We start from the raw sequence: 14,428 nt of genomic DNA on the forward strand, positions 1-14,428 counted from the left end.
CCTCGGGCCCCCGCAGCCGGCCAATCGCAGCCTCCCCCGGGCCGCGGGGCGGGCGCCCCTCCCCACCTCCTGCGCTGCCCCGCGCCCGCCCTCCCCGCCGGCCCCGCCCACCCTCGCAGACCGTGCACGCCGCGCCCGCACACGCAGGCTTCCAGAGCCCAGCCGCCGCGAGCCCGCTCGGGGCGCTCAGCTGTCCACCGCCTCGCTCCCCGCGCCCTTTCCGAAAAGGGGCTTCTGGCCCTGGGCCCTGCGGCCGAGGACGGCGGTGGCCCTCGAACTTCATTTTCAAAGGCGCCGCTGGGTGAGAAGCCCGAGCGAGGCGAGCTATGGATCCCGTGAGCCAGGTAGGACTGACTGGGCAGCGCGGGTGATGCCGCGCGACCCCCGGGGTTGGATGCCGCGTCCCCCAGCCCCTTCCTCATGCTCTCTCTCGCTCTTTCTCTCTCTGTCTCGCCTTCTTGGTCCACAGCTGGCCTCAGCAGGTACCTTCCGGGCGCTGAAGGAGCCCCTTGCCTTCCTGCGAGCCCTAGAATTGGTGAGTAGCGGGCTAATGTGCGGGGAGGAACCAGCAGGTGAGGAGAGGTCGGGTGGGGTGCTCTCGTCTCGGTTCTTCTCCAAGCCTGGGAGGCCAGCCGCTTCCTTCGACCCTCCCCTCTCCTCAGGTGCCATTCCAGGATGGCGGGGACAGGATGGAGGGATCCGGCTTGGAGGCGGGAGCGTGGACGAATTTTTGCAGGCGCTTAGACGAGGTGTCATCTCACAGGCGCGCAGGGGCTGAGGAGAGAAGCCTCCTGGGGAGACCGGGAGGAGAGCAGATGGAGGCGCTGCCGCTGGGCTCTGGCTGCTCACCTGCGTTTTGCGGGGCTGAGGGCGTGAGAGGAGGGACCTGGGGGTGAGCGAAGTAGGAGAGAGGGCTTGGCCAAGCTGGGAAAGTTGGTGAGCGCGGCAGCAGCTCTCCGCCCCGCCTGGGATACAGGAAGCGCTGTGATCCACGCTCCAGCGAGAGGGAAGCTGAGAAGCTGTGAAAAACAGTAGCGTTGAAGGCAGGACTTCCTCCTGTCCCAGAGTTTCTCTACTCTAGTCGCTCTCGAGGACTTTTCTGATTTCTCCTAGAACCTCCCAGCCTTCTTTGGAGCTTTCTTCAGCGCCTGGGTTTTAGGAAGTTGTATTACTCTCATGTTCTGTCCCCTTAAAAAAGAACTTGATAGTCCTAGGACAGCTTATCAGAGGAGTAAGGCGCAGAAAAGCTACCAACGGGGCCACAGAGCTTTGTTAGTATTGCCGGCTTGGATGATCGTTATTCAGAGTGAAATCTGCGGGTCACACATTCTCTCTTGCTAGGAGCTCTGAAAGGCAAGCGAGTCTATCTGAACAGAAAGTTCAAAGCCCGTCATGTAGCATTAATCACAGGCCCTATCACTGAGGAGCTAGGAAGTTATGTAAGAGCGTGTCCGTCCTCCCAGATCTTAGCTCCAAGGGCCAGTATCCAGGTTTGGCAACACAACAGTGTTACATGCTTACATGGTTGATCAGGGTAATCACATCTGCCTTGTTTGTAAACCTGCATTAAAATGCGTGAATCTATCAACTGGACATGGCATCAGGACAGCGTTTGGAAGGCTTGAACCAGTGGTTCAAGGATGGCTTTTCTTAAACTGTTTTCCTCACAGCCAGGTTAAATCATGCAGGATTCAGTCCAGGCAGCTTTCAGTTGACTTTCTCAGACTTCTGTCCACGCTCATTCATTTAGCCATTCAACATTCTCTGTGGAAGAGTGAGTTTGTTTTTTTTTTTTTCCTCTGTGTAAAGGCTGCATTGTCAAGCCATTGTCTCTCAAAACAAAATTCAAAGACCTGCCATCATTTCTGACACAGTCTCTCATGGTCTCACACTGTGGCTGTCACCCACCTGAAACATTCATTTGTATTCCCTTCAGTCCTGTTACAATGTTATTTCATGTCACTCCCCCCACACACCCTCAGTGAGTATATTTCAAAGTGTGAATGGTTTTGTTTTCAATGCAGATTTCTGGAAATCAAATAAAAATATTGGAAAGATGGGTGCCCAGAAATCTGCAGTTTTAAGCAACTTCCTAGGTTCTTCTTAGGCTCATTAAAGTTAGAGGACCACCACACTAAGCTATACAAGGTCCCCCAAAACTCAAAAGCACCTGTTAGCTTAATGTTCTTGTTATTTTTGTTCATACTGGATGGAGTCCTGTCACAGCCCAAGCCAAATACAAATGTTTGTCTTTCAACCTCAGCTTAAATATTACCTTCTCAGTGAAGATTTCTCTCATAATTGCTTCTTTCTCTCTCCTCTACCCCAAATTGAATGATTCACCCCATTCTTTGAGCTTCCATTACATCTTATTCATTCATTTATTCATAAGAATTTATCATCCTGTCTTATAGTTATCTTTTCTTGATGTGTGTGTGAGAGATATATTAACTTAATTTTTTAAAAATTGGAGTATAGTTGATTTTCTCCCTTCTTGGCCTCTAACTCTTTATGGAAGAAGGAATTTTGCTTATAAATCAATGATTAGCTCTCATCTGTGCTAGAGAACCTGAGTAAGGGACCAGTAAAACCTTAAAAGGACGTATACGTTAGTTGATTGCCACCTTTTGAATGAGCTAAGGTTCACAAACGAGAGCAGGGAGATAGAAGGTGTGAGAAAGTGTATCAAGGTGGGGAAAGGAAAGTATCTCTCCTGTGCATGCCATGGCTGAAGAATCACTCACAGGTCTTTGTTTCCTGTGGAAAATGGTGACAATGAGAGAGAGATCTAGCTTTGGAAGAAAATTTGTTCTGTTTGTCTCAGTGTTCCCCACAGGTGCCTTTGTATGTGATAAGCAAAAATTGTAAATTGAACATGACAGAGCACTAAAAACATCCCTGTTCCTCCTGTTCTGTGCGGGAGCAGCTTCTCTGTGGGAGAAGCTGGTAGTCTTGAATGTATTTCAACATGGTGCTTTCAGTTTTCAATATTTGTGCTATAAAAGTAAAAGTGTATGTAAAGGTCTGTGTTCAAGCCTATTTAATGCAATATCCTTTGTAGGGGAAAGAACAAAACAATTAGTAAATTTGTTAATAGGAAAGTCATTAATATATGATTCATGCATGCTGTGGAATATTATACTGTCATTGTAAAGGTGAATTCAATTAATATGTGTTGACCTGGAGGTCAGCATGTGAGATTGTGTTTGATAAAATTATTAAGTGCAGAAAAATGAGTTTCATTCTTATTATTTAATGAAATTGCTATATGGAAAAAAAAGTGGCTTTCAATTTTCCTTCTTTTAATCAACACATGGAAAATGTATTCACTCAGATTTCAGACGAATGGGTAGCATGTAAATTTTTGTAAATATAAAAAAAACCCATAACTTTGTGAATGTGTGTGTATATGTAATTTGTATAAGCATAACATTGATATTTTTTCCCAAAAGGGGGTAATTTGAGGTTCAGTGAGTGAACTCCGGGAGTTGGTGATGGACAGGGAGGCCTGGCGTTCTGTGATTCATGGGGTCGCAAAGAGTCGGACACGACTGAGTGACTGAACTGAACTGAACTGAGGAGAGGAGAGTGGGAAGGAAAGCTGTGTTCTGCAGAAAGAATCATGGACATATCCCTTGTTCACAGTTGTGTACATGAGTAATTTAAAAATAATTCCTATTTGAAATGACTTCCTATGGATTGACCACGTGAAGCAATATTACTTCTAAAGACAGCTTCCACTTTGAGATTTATTGCCTTGGAGGGAAGCATGCACTTTATTGATGTGTCCTTTGCTTTATCATAGATGTAGTAGATTTGAAATTTAAAAACATAAAAGTCAAACCTTCAAGGAAGAAGCTTTAGCCAGTTTCAAAGACCTTGAGGCAAAACTTCCAAATGCTTAATCTCTACTTCTGTGTGGTCAAAGGCATTTTCAGTATCTTTTGAGTCAAAACCAAAACTCAGGACACAGCACTGACTCTGATGGTCTGTTTCATGTATTCTCTGATGATTAAAAAAAAAAAAAAAATTTAAGGTCCAGAAGAATCTCTTAAAACATAATTTGAAGATAGTAAAAAAAAATTTAATTGAATTTACCTTATTTCTCCAACTTACTAAGTTGGTGTGAAATCCTGCCTTCCACTAATCACTCTCATTTTGCTACTTCAATTCTTTGCCAGGAGAACTTTGGCCTGCCTTTTTTCCTTTTAAAACATTTTTGTTAGTGCATTCTTTCTTCTTTTTACCATTTTCAGGGTTCTGTATTTGCACCTGTAGATTTCTGTGTAATGGCAGATGAGGGACCCCAGCAGTTCCAGGACTAGAATTGGTGCAGATGTAAGAACATTACTTCAACTCCCCCAGATAATACTTGATGGCTGGCAGGTCCAGACTCCGCCCCTTTAGAGTTAACTGCTAGGTCAGCTTGTTTCATTCCTCTAATTCTTAATCTTTTACATCCATCTCCCATTTTTCCATATCATTTCTTCTACAAACCCTGAACTCCATATCTCCATTTTGCCTTCCCAAAGCAGGCCAGCTAATCCAGAGATGCAACATGTCTGATGTAAAAGGTATACAGTGCCTTGATTTAAATGGAAGGACCTGCTTTCTGAATCATCATTCCTGAATCTAAATTCTGATCTGTTTTCCTAACATCGTACTGCTTGCTTGACATGAATAGCATTTTTGATCATGTTATTGATAATAGCATATTAAGCATGTTTATAACATAACATAATGTAATATAGTTATCATTTTAAACTCTTGAGGAGGAACACTAGCTACCTCTGTCATGCAGGCTTCATATGAGGCACTGTATTCCACTGCTTTCCATGCATCATCGTATTGAATCTGCATGGCTTATGTTCTCATTTCCATGAAGTTATTAACCATGAAGTTAATAACTCATCAAGGATAAAATAGTAGGAAATGGCAAAGCCAAAATCTGAGCATTCTCATTCCAAACTGTATTCTCTTAAATGCTACAGTGTTCTGCTTCCTTCCATGTGGCAGGCACCTGCCATAGCTTATCCCTAATCCTCAAAGAAACGTAAAAGGCAGATGCTATCCTATTTTGCAGTGTTTATCTCACCCACTCTGATAGTATTTAAAGCCTTTTCTGAAAATGCCACAGGGATTTTATATTTAGAGATTAGCTCAACAGATATCAATTGTCTTTGATATTGTTTTATTCTCTATTGTTTTTAATTAACCAAAGTAAAGTAGGTTCTAGTTAAGCAGCAGTATCTTTTCATTTAAAATATGTTGGAAAAGAGTTTGATTATAAAGCCAAGAATTTAATCTTATGGTCGTTTTTTCTTTTTTCTTAAAAAATACCTGTGCATGAGTCAGACAGCTCTTTTTTTTCCCTAAGCATAAACAGGATAGGAATTCTAACATGCAACTAATTTAAATTATGAGCAGTAATCTGCCATGAGGGTGTGATGTAATTGCAAAGCTACATTAACTTGGATTTAATTATAACTTCTAGCCTCTCAGTTAGTGACAAAAGTCATGTGTGCAGTTGGAATATGAATCAATAGATGCATTTTTCATAAAAGAGCAACTCCCCAGTGGCTAATGAATTTATCACTTAATGTTTTTCTGAGTTCTATGAAGACAATTGATATTTGGCCCCACAAATACAGAAAACAAGATTAAATTACTACTTATGGATTTAAATCCCTATTTTATCCTTTTCCTAGTTTGATAACCTGGGGCAAGTTATTTAACTTTATTAGACATCATTTTTCTCATCTATAAAATGAAACTGATAATAGTTCCTACTTTAAAATGTTGCCATAAATGACTCAATTCACATAAACCACCTAGCACAGTGCTTGGGCTATCAGAAGTGCTCATAAGTGATATTAAGATGATGATGGTAGTGTGATGATGATAATGGTCACTATTTGAATAATTATGGGGTTGATGGAAAGAAGGAAATAGAAATCCACCAGAAAGTAATTTAGAGCATTACGGCAACCTCTTGCAAGTTAGAGTCTTGGCAGAATTCTGACGTAGAAAATCTATCATACACTTGAATGTGCCTCTTTTGAGCTTCTCTCCCCTTACATCATGAGGTCCAAGATTTTTTCTTTTTTACCAAAGCATAAGTGACTCTGTAGGGCATTGATCTTTGGAATATTTGCACTCAAAGAATTTTCCCGAGAGGCTGAGTTTGAACCTAAAGGAACAGGTCTCACAGAAGAATTGTAGGAATTTAGTTCTCAGGAATGTTTTGGTGAGGTGTGGGGGGACAGTTTTCCTGATCTTTCTGAAATCATAATCCATAGACATTGTTTATTCTTGAAAGAATTACCTGTATCCAACTGACCTCTCCAAGATGTAGACATAGGTCTTTATAGTATCAAGCACGGGCAATTACTAACCAAACCATAATAGCCAGGTACACCTGGCCAGTAGGCATCACCCAGATAAAAATAGGAGAAGAACCCTGCACTCATGCTCAACTGGAAACGTGACTTCTAGTTCTCTGTTCCCCAGAGGATTCACATGTCTTCCTGATCCAGGTAAGAAAAAATAGTCTTAAGGAAATAGAAACAAATGGTGAAAAATCTCCAAGGAATATATCTATAGAACCATGACTTTCCTTTGAGTCTTCTTTTTCTGCAGGCATGTCTTTGACTTTGGCTGTATGTGTGATTATTCTCATTCATTCAGTTAGCTTAGCCATCCTTTGAGAACCTCACTTCCTCACTGAATTTGGGGGAAAACACCCTTTGCCTACCTTTTCACAATTTTGGTAATTTTAAGGAAGAGCAAGCATGTGAAACACTTTGTAAACTAAAGGTCTTCCAGAAGTAAACAATGATTGTGATCATGATGATGGTGATGATAAAGGAGTGATCTTTTCCAATCGGGTGACTCTGGATATCATGACATACATGGGTGAAGGCTGAGGGTGTGAAGTGATCTCTGCCCCCTGAGGGGTTGAGCTCTTCCCTGCCACTCTGCATCCTTGAGCCTCTGCCCCAGTCTCTGTGGTCTCTCTGGAACCCACAAGAAAGAATGATACTGCCTGTTGAAACTGATGCATCATCAAAACTTGGAGAGATGCCACCCTCACCCATTTTATCTCTTATACTAAAAGCCTGTTTCTTGCTCTGTACACATTTCACATTTATCAGATATTTGTAGGCTGGCGATGGCCTCTTGCACCTGCCACTTTTGCACATGTCACTTCCTTTGCTTGGAACACACACAGTTTTCACTGAACCCTTTTTAGCTGGCAAATTCCTCTTTTCAGGTGACAGTGTAGACATCACTTCTTTTGAGAGGGACTCTCTGAGTAGGGAAGTCCCTCTGGATGAAGTCAGCCTTCTGACGACTACCAGAGCGCACTCTTCAATGACTTATATTTTTTGTTTTTTACACATTTTTGCTTCTCAACCAGACTAAAGTTTCTGTGAAAACAAGGACCTTGTTTGTCTTATTCATAGTACGTTCTAAGCATCTTTATACAGTGCTTGACACATGATAGGAATGCCTCCAAAAGCATTTGTAAATCCCACCAAACACCCAGACAGTAGATGCCTAGTAAGGCATTGGTTTGGGGTGAAGAATGTTCCTGCCAATGCAGAAAACGCAGGAGACACAGGTTCAATCCCTGGGTCAGAAAGATCCCCTGGAGAAAGAAATAGCAACCCACTCCAGTATTCTTGCCTGAAAAAAAAAAAAATCTCATGGACAGAGGATCCCTGGTGGGCTACAGTCCATGGGGTTGCAGAGAGTCAGACATGCCTGAGTGACTAAGCACAAAGCACAATAAAGGCTTGGTTGAAGGAAGGAGGGAAAGAAGGGAGGAAGGAGAATAGAAAATGAAGAAATGAATCCCTGAGAACACGTTGGTGGGGTGTCAGTTACCTTCCATGATCTCCTGATCTTAATCGTTTTTCCATGTTCCCTCCTATTAATAGTGATTGCTCATTACCTCTAGATCTTGAACTTAAATGGTTTCCCCGTTGAAAACAGTAGGGGTGTATATAATTTCTTCTTAAAGTCATGTCTTCTTATTTCTAGTTCAGGTTTCTTTCTACTATCTCATGTTGTCAGAACACAAAGCAAAATTTAAATGCTCACCACCATAATGACTTAAGATGCCCAGACCTTCTCAAGGACCTTCTCCTTCTCAAAAATACTCCTAATCCCTGAGAAAATTTTTACTGATTTATGTATATTTTCTAACAAAATCTTTGTTTGTTGATCCGTTGCATAATGAATACAGGTTTAGCAACGTGTTGTTGAAACATACTTATAAGGAATTCTGTAGAATTCAGAAAGGATCCGGATATTTAGCAGCAGGATGAACCCTTAAATTCTTTTGGTTGCCTGATAAATTACCTGAGTCAGATTCCATCCTGGATGCAGGAAGAGCAAATCAATTTTGTCTGCCCATTTGTGTGTGTGTGTGTGTGTGTGTGTGAGAGAGAGAGAGAGAGAGAGAGCGAGAGCGAGAGAGAGAGAGAGAGAGAGAGCTCCCATCCTTTGAAATTGTTACTCTGAAGGACTTGTGTGCCAAATAAGAAGACATACCCCCAGTGGCTTTAACAAGAAATGATCACATATCCATCTGGTCTGCCATGAGACTTCCTGGCTCTGCTTTCATGCCCTTAATTCACCTGATGGCTTTGCCCGCACCTGATAGACAGCTTGCATTACCCATGAGATCTTTCCTGAAGCTGAGATCCAGAAGAACTGAGAAGGCAGAATGGTTAGATTGGAGCAAAGCGTGATACCAGAAAATTACTAGGCACAGACCCATCTTCTGAGTGAAGACTGGAGACCTTGGGAGATGTTTAAGTTAGAAAAGAGAATGGTTTGATGAATAGAGATTGTGACTGTGGTTGGGAATGTGTTGACTTTGAAGCTACACTTGCTTGGGTTCAACCATAGACCTTGAGTGTGTTCAAGCGCAAATCAACCTTACTGAGTCTCAAGTTCCTCAGGGATCTTAACATACCTAAAACATATGTTTACATATAAAAATAAATTCATTGCTGAAACACCTGGGACATCTACTTTTTGTCCCTGACTCTCAACTTCTTGAATTGTAAAATGAGGATAACATCTGGAATACATTACTTGTGAAATAAGCTGAACCAACATGTATAAAAGTTCCCATAAGAGGGCTCAATAAATATTAAATGGTCCCAAATCTAGAAAACTGAAGCTCAGGTATCTGGGGACTCTTTACTGTAGGAGCAGTGCCTGATGTATTACCTTTAATTTTCATCTACACCTGCCATTTGAGGAAAGGGGGAAGGCATATTATCATTTTTTGTAATCATCATTGACCAGACTGTGTATAAGAACTTTTGTCATCAGAATCATATCACATATTCTATTTATGAAGCAACTGAAAGCAAAACATGATTCTATGTGTTTAAAATCTATTTTAGAAGATGTATGCTTCCTTGTTCAGAAAAAAAAAACAACTAAGAATAAGTGTGAAATTGTAGCATTAAACACTAGGTATTCTGGGGGAAAGACTGTTTATTAGCAAGAATGATAAATTTGAAATACAAATATTCATACTTTTATTATTACTTTAAATTGCTGGCTGCTTTTTATTTTATTTTTAATGCCTGGGCTTATTTATTACATTTCCCTCACTTAGTAACAGAAAGAATACCTAGATTTGAGTATCAGCTATGACACTGACAGGCTATGTAATGTTGTGCATGTTACTTTAACCTCTCTGGGTCTTTCATATTTATATGAGTAGAAATAATATTAATTAGCAGAAAGAATTATTGTGTTGGTTAAATGAAATAACATTTGCAAAGAGTGATGGCACATAGCAAGCACTCAATACATTTGTATTTTCTTTCCTTCTTTCCCCCAGAATATGTTTTACTGCCAACGTAAATTTCTCAAGGATTTGTGAAATTCTGGAAAACTTCATGAGGGAGCCTTTTTGTTTCTCTAGGTGTTCCTAGGTGTTCTTGTGTTATTCTCTGTCACACACATGCACACACACACGTTCTTTGTACTAAAGACATGAAGAGCACATACATGAGGCAAACGTATTCTAATGGGAGAGTATGCTTTGGCACACGTGGTTGGAAAGGGGAGAGCGATTAGACTGGATGACCAAGTCCGAGATCATTGTCCCAAACACACTGGAGCCCCAGGCTGTCTGCAGGCCTTGGCCAGGTGACCATGAATTTGTGAAGCTTTTCTGAAAGGAATAACATACTTCTTTATTTTAAAGAAAGACAAAGCCTCCATAAATAGTGGGAGTTCATTAAATGGCTGTATGTTGTTAGGTGCCAGTCCTAAATCAGTGCTATGTAACTTATACACACAATTTCATTCAGATCTTACAATGACCTCATTAGGTTAACTTGCCCAAAAGTACAGAGCTGATAGGTGACCAAGACAGGATTTCAAGCCACATCAATCTGACCTCCTGCCTCTTCCATGCCTTCTGTGACCCAATGATACTAAGTATTTATTTGTATTGGGCAGTGGATTTCTTTTGGTGTTCTATTTGCAACCATTTTTATGCATAAACTATTTGTTTAGTGATTTCAAATTATAAAAATATAAGCAAAAGTTAATAAATCAAAATTACTCAATATCCTTTTACTGAGAGACAACTAAGGTTAATATATCAAAAAATATCTTTCAGCCATTTTAATGTTAATGTACCTTTTTTTCCCCTGTTAGATTGCTAGGACTGCCGTTACTTAATACCATGAACTGGGTAGCTTTAACAACAGAAATTTATTGTCTCAGAGTTCTGGAGACCAGAGGTCTGAGATCAAGGTGTGAGCAGAGTTGTTTCCTCCCGAAGGCCACGAGGGAGAATCCGTTCTGTACCTTTCTGCTAGATCCTGGTGGTCTGGCTGTCAGTCTTCGGTGTTCCTTAACCTGTTGATGGTGTATCACCTGAAATTCTCCTCTGTCTTCACAGGCTGTTCTCCCTGTGTGTGTGTCTGTGTCCAGACTTCTGTCTTTATGTGACACAAGTCATATTGGATTAGGGCCTGCCCAACGCCAGTGTGACTACATCTTAACTACATTTGCAATGACATTATTTCTAAATAAGGACACATTCTTAGGTACCAAAAATAAGGATTTCATCATGTGAATCTCAGAGGCATACACTTCAACCTGTAACAAATGGGTTCTTAGAATAGGCAAGGCTTTGTTTTCTGCTTTGCCACTACATAAAATACCTTCCTCCACAACTTTGATGGCTGTGTACTATTATATGGTGTGCCTTTACTAGAAATTGTTTAGTTTCTAATCTTAATAGTTTTTAAATGGCTATTATTTTTAAAACCTGCAGAGATTCCCTTCTTAAAGATAAATGTTTACTATAACTCTATTGTTGTTTACTTTATTTCTAGATGTAGAATTTCTGGTTCAAAAGGTTAGGCATTTTAGGTATTTGAAACAATTGCCTGATTGCCCTCTGATGAGGTGGTTCCATTGTGGGCATTGGCAGTTTAAAAGTTTTCCAATTTCATAGACGAAAATGTAATCTTGATTAAATTTGTACTTTAATTTTGCACTGAGATTGCATCTTTTTTCATAAGATGGTTTATGTTCTCATTTTCACTTGGAAACATTTTAATGGACAGAATGGATTTGTAAAGCAGTAGCTGAGACTGCCAAATTCATGAGGCTGTTCACGTGGACTTTTATATAAGCTGCTGCCTTCATCTTTCTAGGTCATTGTACTACTCCACTATTTGGAAACTATTAGATGGCTATACTCTGACTTGGGTAGAGAGGGAAATACTGAGCCTTCCTTTCTCTGAGTCATTATATAAGAATAGATTTCTAAAACTTTTAGCATACCAAAGCTAACTTCGATGTTATGAATCCTTAATAATATAAATAATTTTATAGTATAAAATTGTCATCCAAGTTGCATTGATTTATAATATTAACTTTATTTATCATAAGTAACTTATTATTATTTTACCTTAAATGATGCTTATAAGCATTGGTCCATACCCGGTACCTTTTTGAAATGTGAAGCTCATGTATATGTATGTAGTGACTCCTGTATACAGATTCATACCCTACCTTCTTTGAGTTTGAGGCACTTGGAACTTTAATAATTCTTTTATGGGAAAAGCAGAGTGGATGAGTGTTATTGCATCACCTGAGGAATCCTGGGGTGTATCTGGCCTTATTTTATTGATAAAATGAATTCAGCAGTCCCCAGATGCCAAGGGCATTTCTTGTATTTCCAGAATCACATTCCTGACCACACTTGCTATTAACAAAGATAACATTATGGATGTACTCTGCCTCTGCCTCACATATGGCTATTTTGGGCCACCTTGGCCCCTTGGAATTAAGAGAACAGTTGTTATCCATCATTGGGTACTTGCTGAGTTCCAGACCCTGTGTAAAAAGCTTTCAATAAGCATGCCATTTAATTCTAGCAACTCTGTTACAAGACATGCATCATTGTTTCCCCTTCTTTAGGCAAGAAAACTGAAGATTAGAAAAACAAGTTTAAGTGTATATGGTTTCAGTGCATATAGTAATGACAGAAGAGCTGGGATTTTGAACCCAGATCTTCAGTGGTTCAAAAAGACTCACTGTGCTTCTCCTAGCAATTGTAGAGGGAGGAGAGGTCCCATTCTCCCCGGAGACTAGATCCCTGTGGGAGGAACTGTCCCAGCCAATAGCGCTGCTGTCTGTAGCCCTAAGTGAACTGACTGCAGGACAGGCCCAGCCATTCTGCCAGGCTGATGGTACCTACCAGGGCAAAATCCACCAAGGTGGTGTTTGCCCGAACTATTAATACTCATCTGCCTCAGTTTGGTGGGGAATTCTGTTTGGGTGCAGGAGAGCAAAATTCTTGAGCTCTCTTTGCAGTTTAAAGGCAAGTATTTTTTTTTTAAGGTATTTCTTATATATTCCCTTGACAACATGATAAATGAAAGGGTGGTTTTGATTTGCTTTGATTTATCTTATTCTATTTGTAGATATCAGAACCACAGTGGCCTAGGTAAACGATGGCGCATACTCAGAAAGAACCAGGGCCTGGCTGCTGCCTGCCTTTTCAGTTTGTCAGGAACGTCTCCACCACCTTTGAGCTGGCCGCCATGTGCCTGTGGAAATGCAGCTCTTTGCGCTTGGAAACTTGTGTTTTCTTGCTTTCTTTCTGGGCAACACTCAGTTTCCTCTCCCATCTTGGTTAGTCTGCCTTGGAAGGACCTGGGGAACATTCCCAAGGCCATCAGGCTGGTAAACATTGGGGCCAGAATGCACACCAGGTCTGCAGGGGGCCTGGTAGCTAATGTGTGAAGAAGCAGGAAGCAGGCTGCTGTCAGAGGCAACGCTGGTGATGTTTCTGCCTGTGCTGACGTTTCTGCCTATGGAAGCCAGTTGTTGCTGAGCAGGAGCACAGGCCTAAAGTGTCTGGATACTCCCTGTGTTCTTAAGAAGACAGTAATAAGGATTCTGGTGCCATGCTTGGGAGGTTTGAATGCTGGAACTGGCTTCTCTTTTTCAAACGCCAGGAGGCCCAGCCTTTGGAGAATACACAAAGCATGGCTGACTCCTGGATGTAGCCTGCAGTCTCCAGCTTTTTCTCACTGAACCACAGAATCCCAGCACCCTGGAGGCTCTGTCTCTGTGCCTCCATGGACCTGGCCTAGTTCGTCTTCTGCAGAAAGTTCTCAGGAGCCGTTTGATTGATGGATGAATGGGAACTTTGGTGTTCAGAAATTAACTCTTGCTTGATTTTTGAAATGATGGAATTAGTGAATTTAAGGATTCCTTTTGCCATCTTTCAGATAGAATGAAAATTTATTTCTAGGAAGCATGGAAATATAGGGACTATGTCTTGGACCAAAATCACAGTGGGAGGCCATGGTGCCTAGTAGCAGCATAGGGTAAGTTAGTAATACAGCTCTGGGTCCCAGACAAGCATTGAGAACTGGATTTCTCAGTCAACCCGTGTAATCTCAATTCTGTTCATAACAAGTACCATTTGATTGTTTGTTGTTTGAGAAATTATTGAATAAAGAATCCTAATGGGGGAGGATTCTGAAGACTTACGTAGAGTAGGACTGCTCAACAGGGCATTCTGCAACAATGGAAATGTTGTATTCTTCACTGTCCAAAGCAGCAGTCACTAGCCACAAGTGGCTATGGATCACTTGAAACTGAGCAACTGAATTTTTAATTTATCTATAATTAATTTAAATTTAAAGAGCTTGTGGTTACCATATTGGACAGCCCACATGCATAGAATTGGTCCATCTATCTGTTTTGCAAGGGCAGTGTGCTAAACTTCAGTAGAATACTTAATAGGAACTGGCTACTATGTTGTGGAATATATTCACTGTGGCTCTTTTCTTTAAAACATTCTCTTTTTTGGTCACACCACATGGGAGGCAGAAAGCTTTAACCATTGGGCTGCTAG

The 14,428-nt window shown here is 41.1% G+C and overlaps 1 protein-coding gene across 1 annotated transcript in view; it reads left to right on the plus strand.

The window, feature by feature from the left end:
* The first annotated feature begins 314 nt into the window (after positions 1-314).
* Positions 315-14,428, plus strand: part of SYNPR (synaptoporin) — a 296,608-nt gene continuing 282,494 nt past the window's right edge. The window contains exons 1-2 of the mRNA XM_052639768.1: positions 315-344; positions 470-535. Coding sequence (XP_052495728.1) covers positions 327-344; positions 470-535 — 84 coding nt within the window. The 5' untranslated portion in view covers positions 315-326. The remainder of the gene's footprint in view (positions 345-469; positions 536-14,428) is intronic.

This window comes from Budorcas taxicolor, chromosome 1, assembly GCF_023091745.1.
Source record: "Budorcas taxicolor isolate Tak-1 chromosome 1, Takin1.1, whole genome shotgun sequence".
Taxonomy (NCBI): domain Eukaryota; kingdom Metazoa; phylum Chordata; class Mammalia; order Artiodactyla; family Bovidae; genus Budorcas; species Budorcas taxicolor.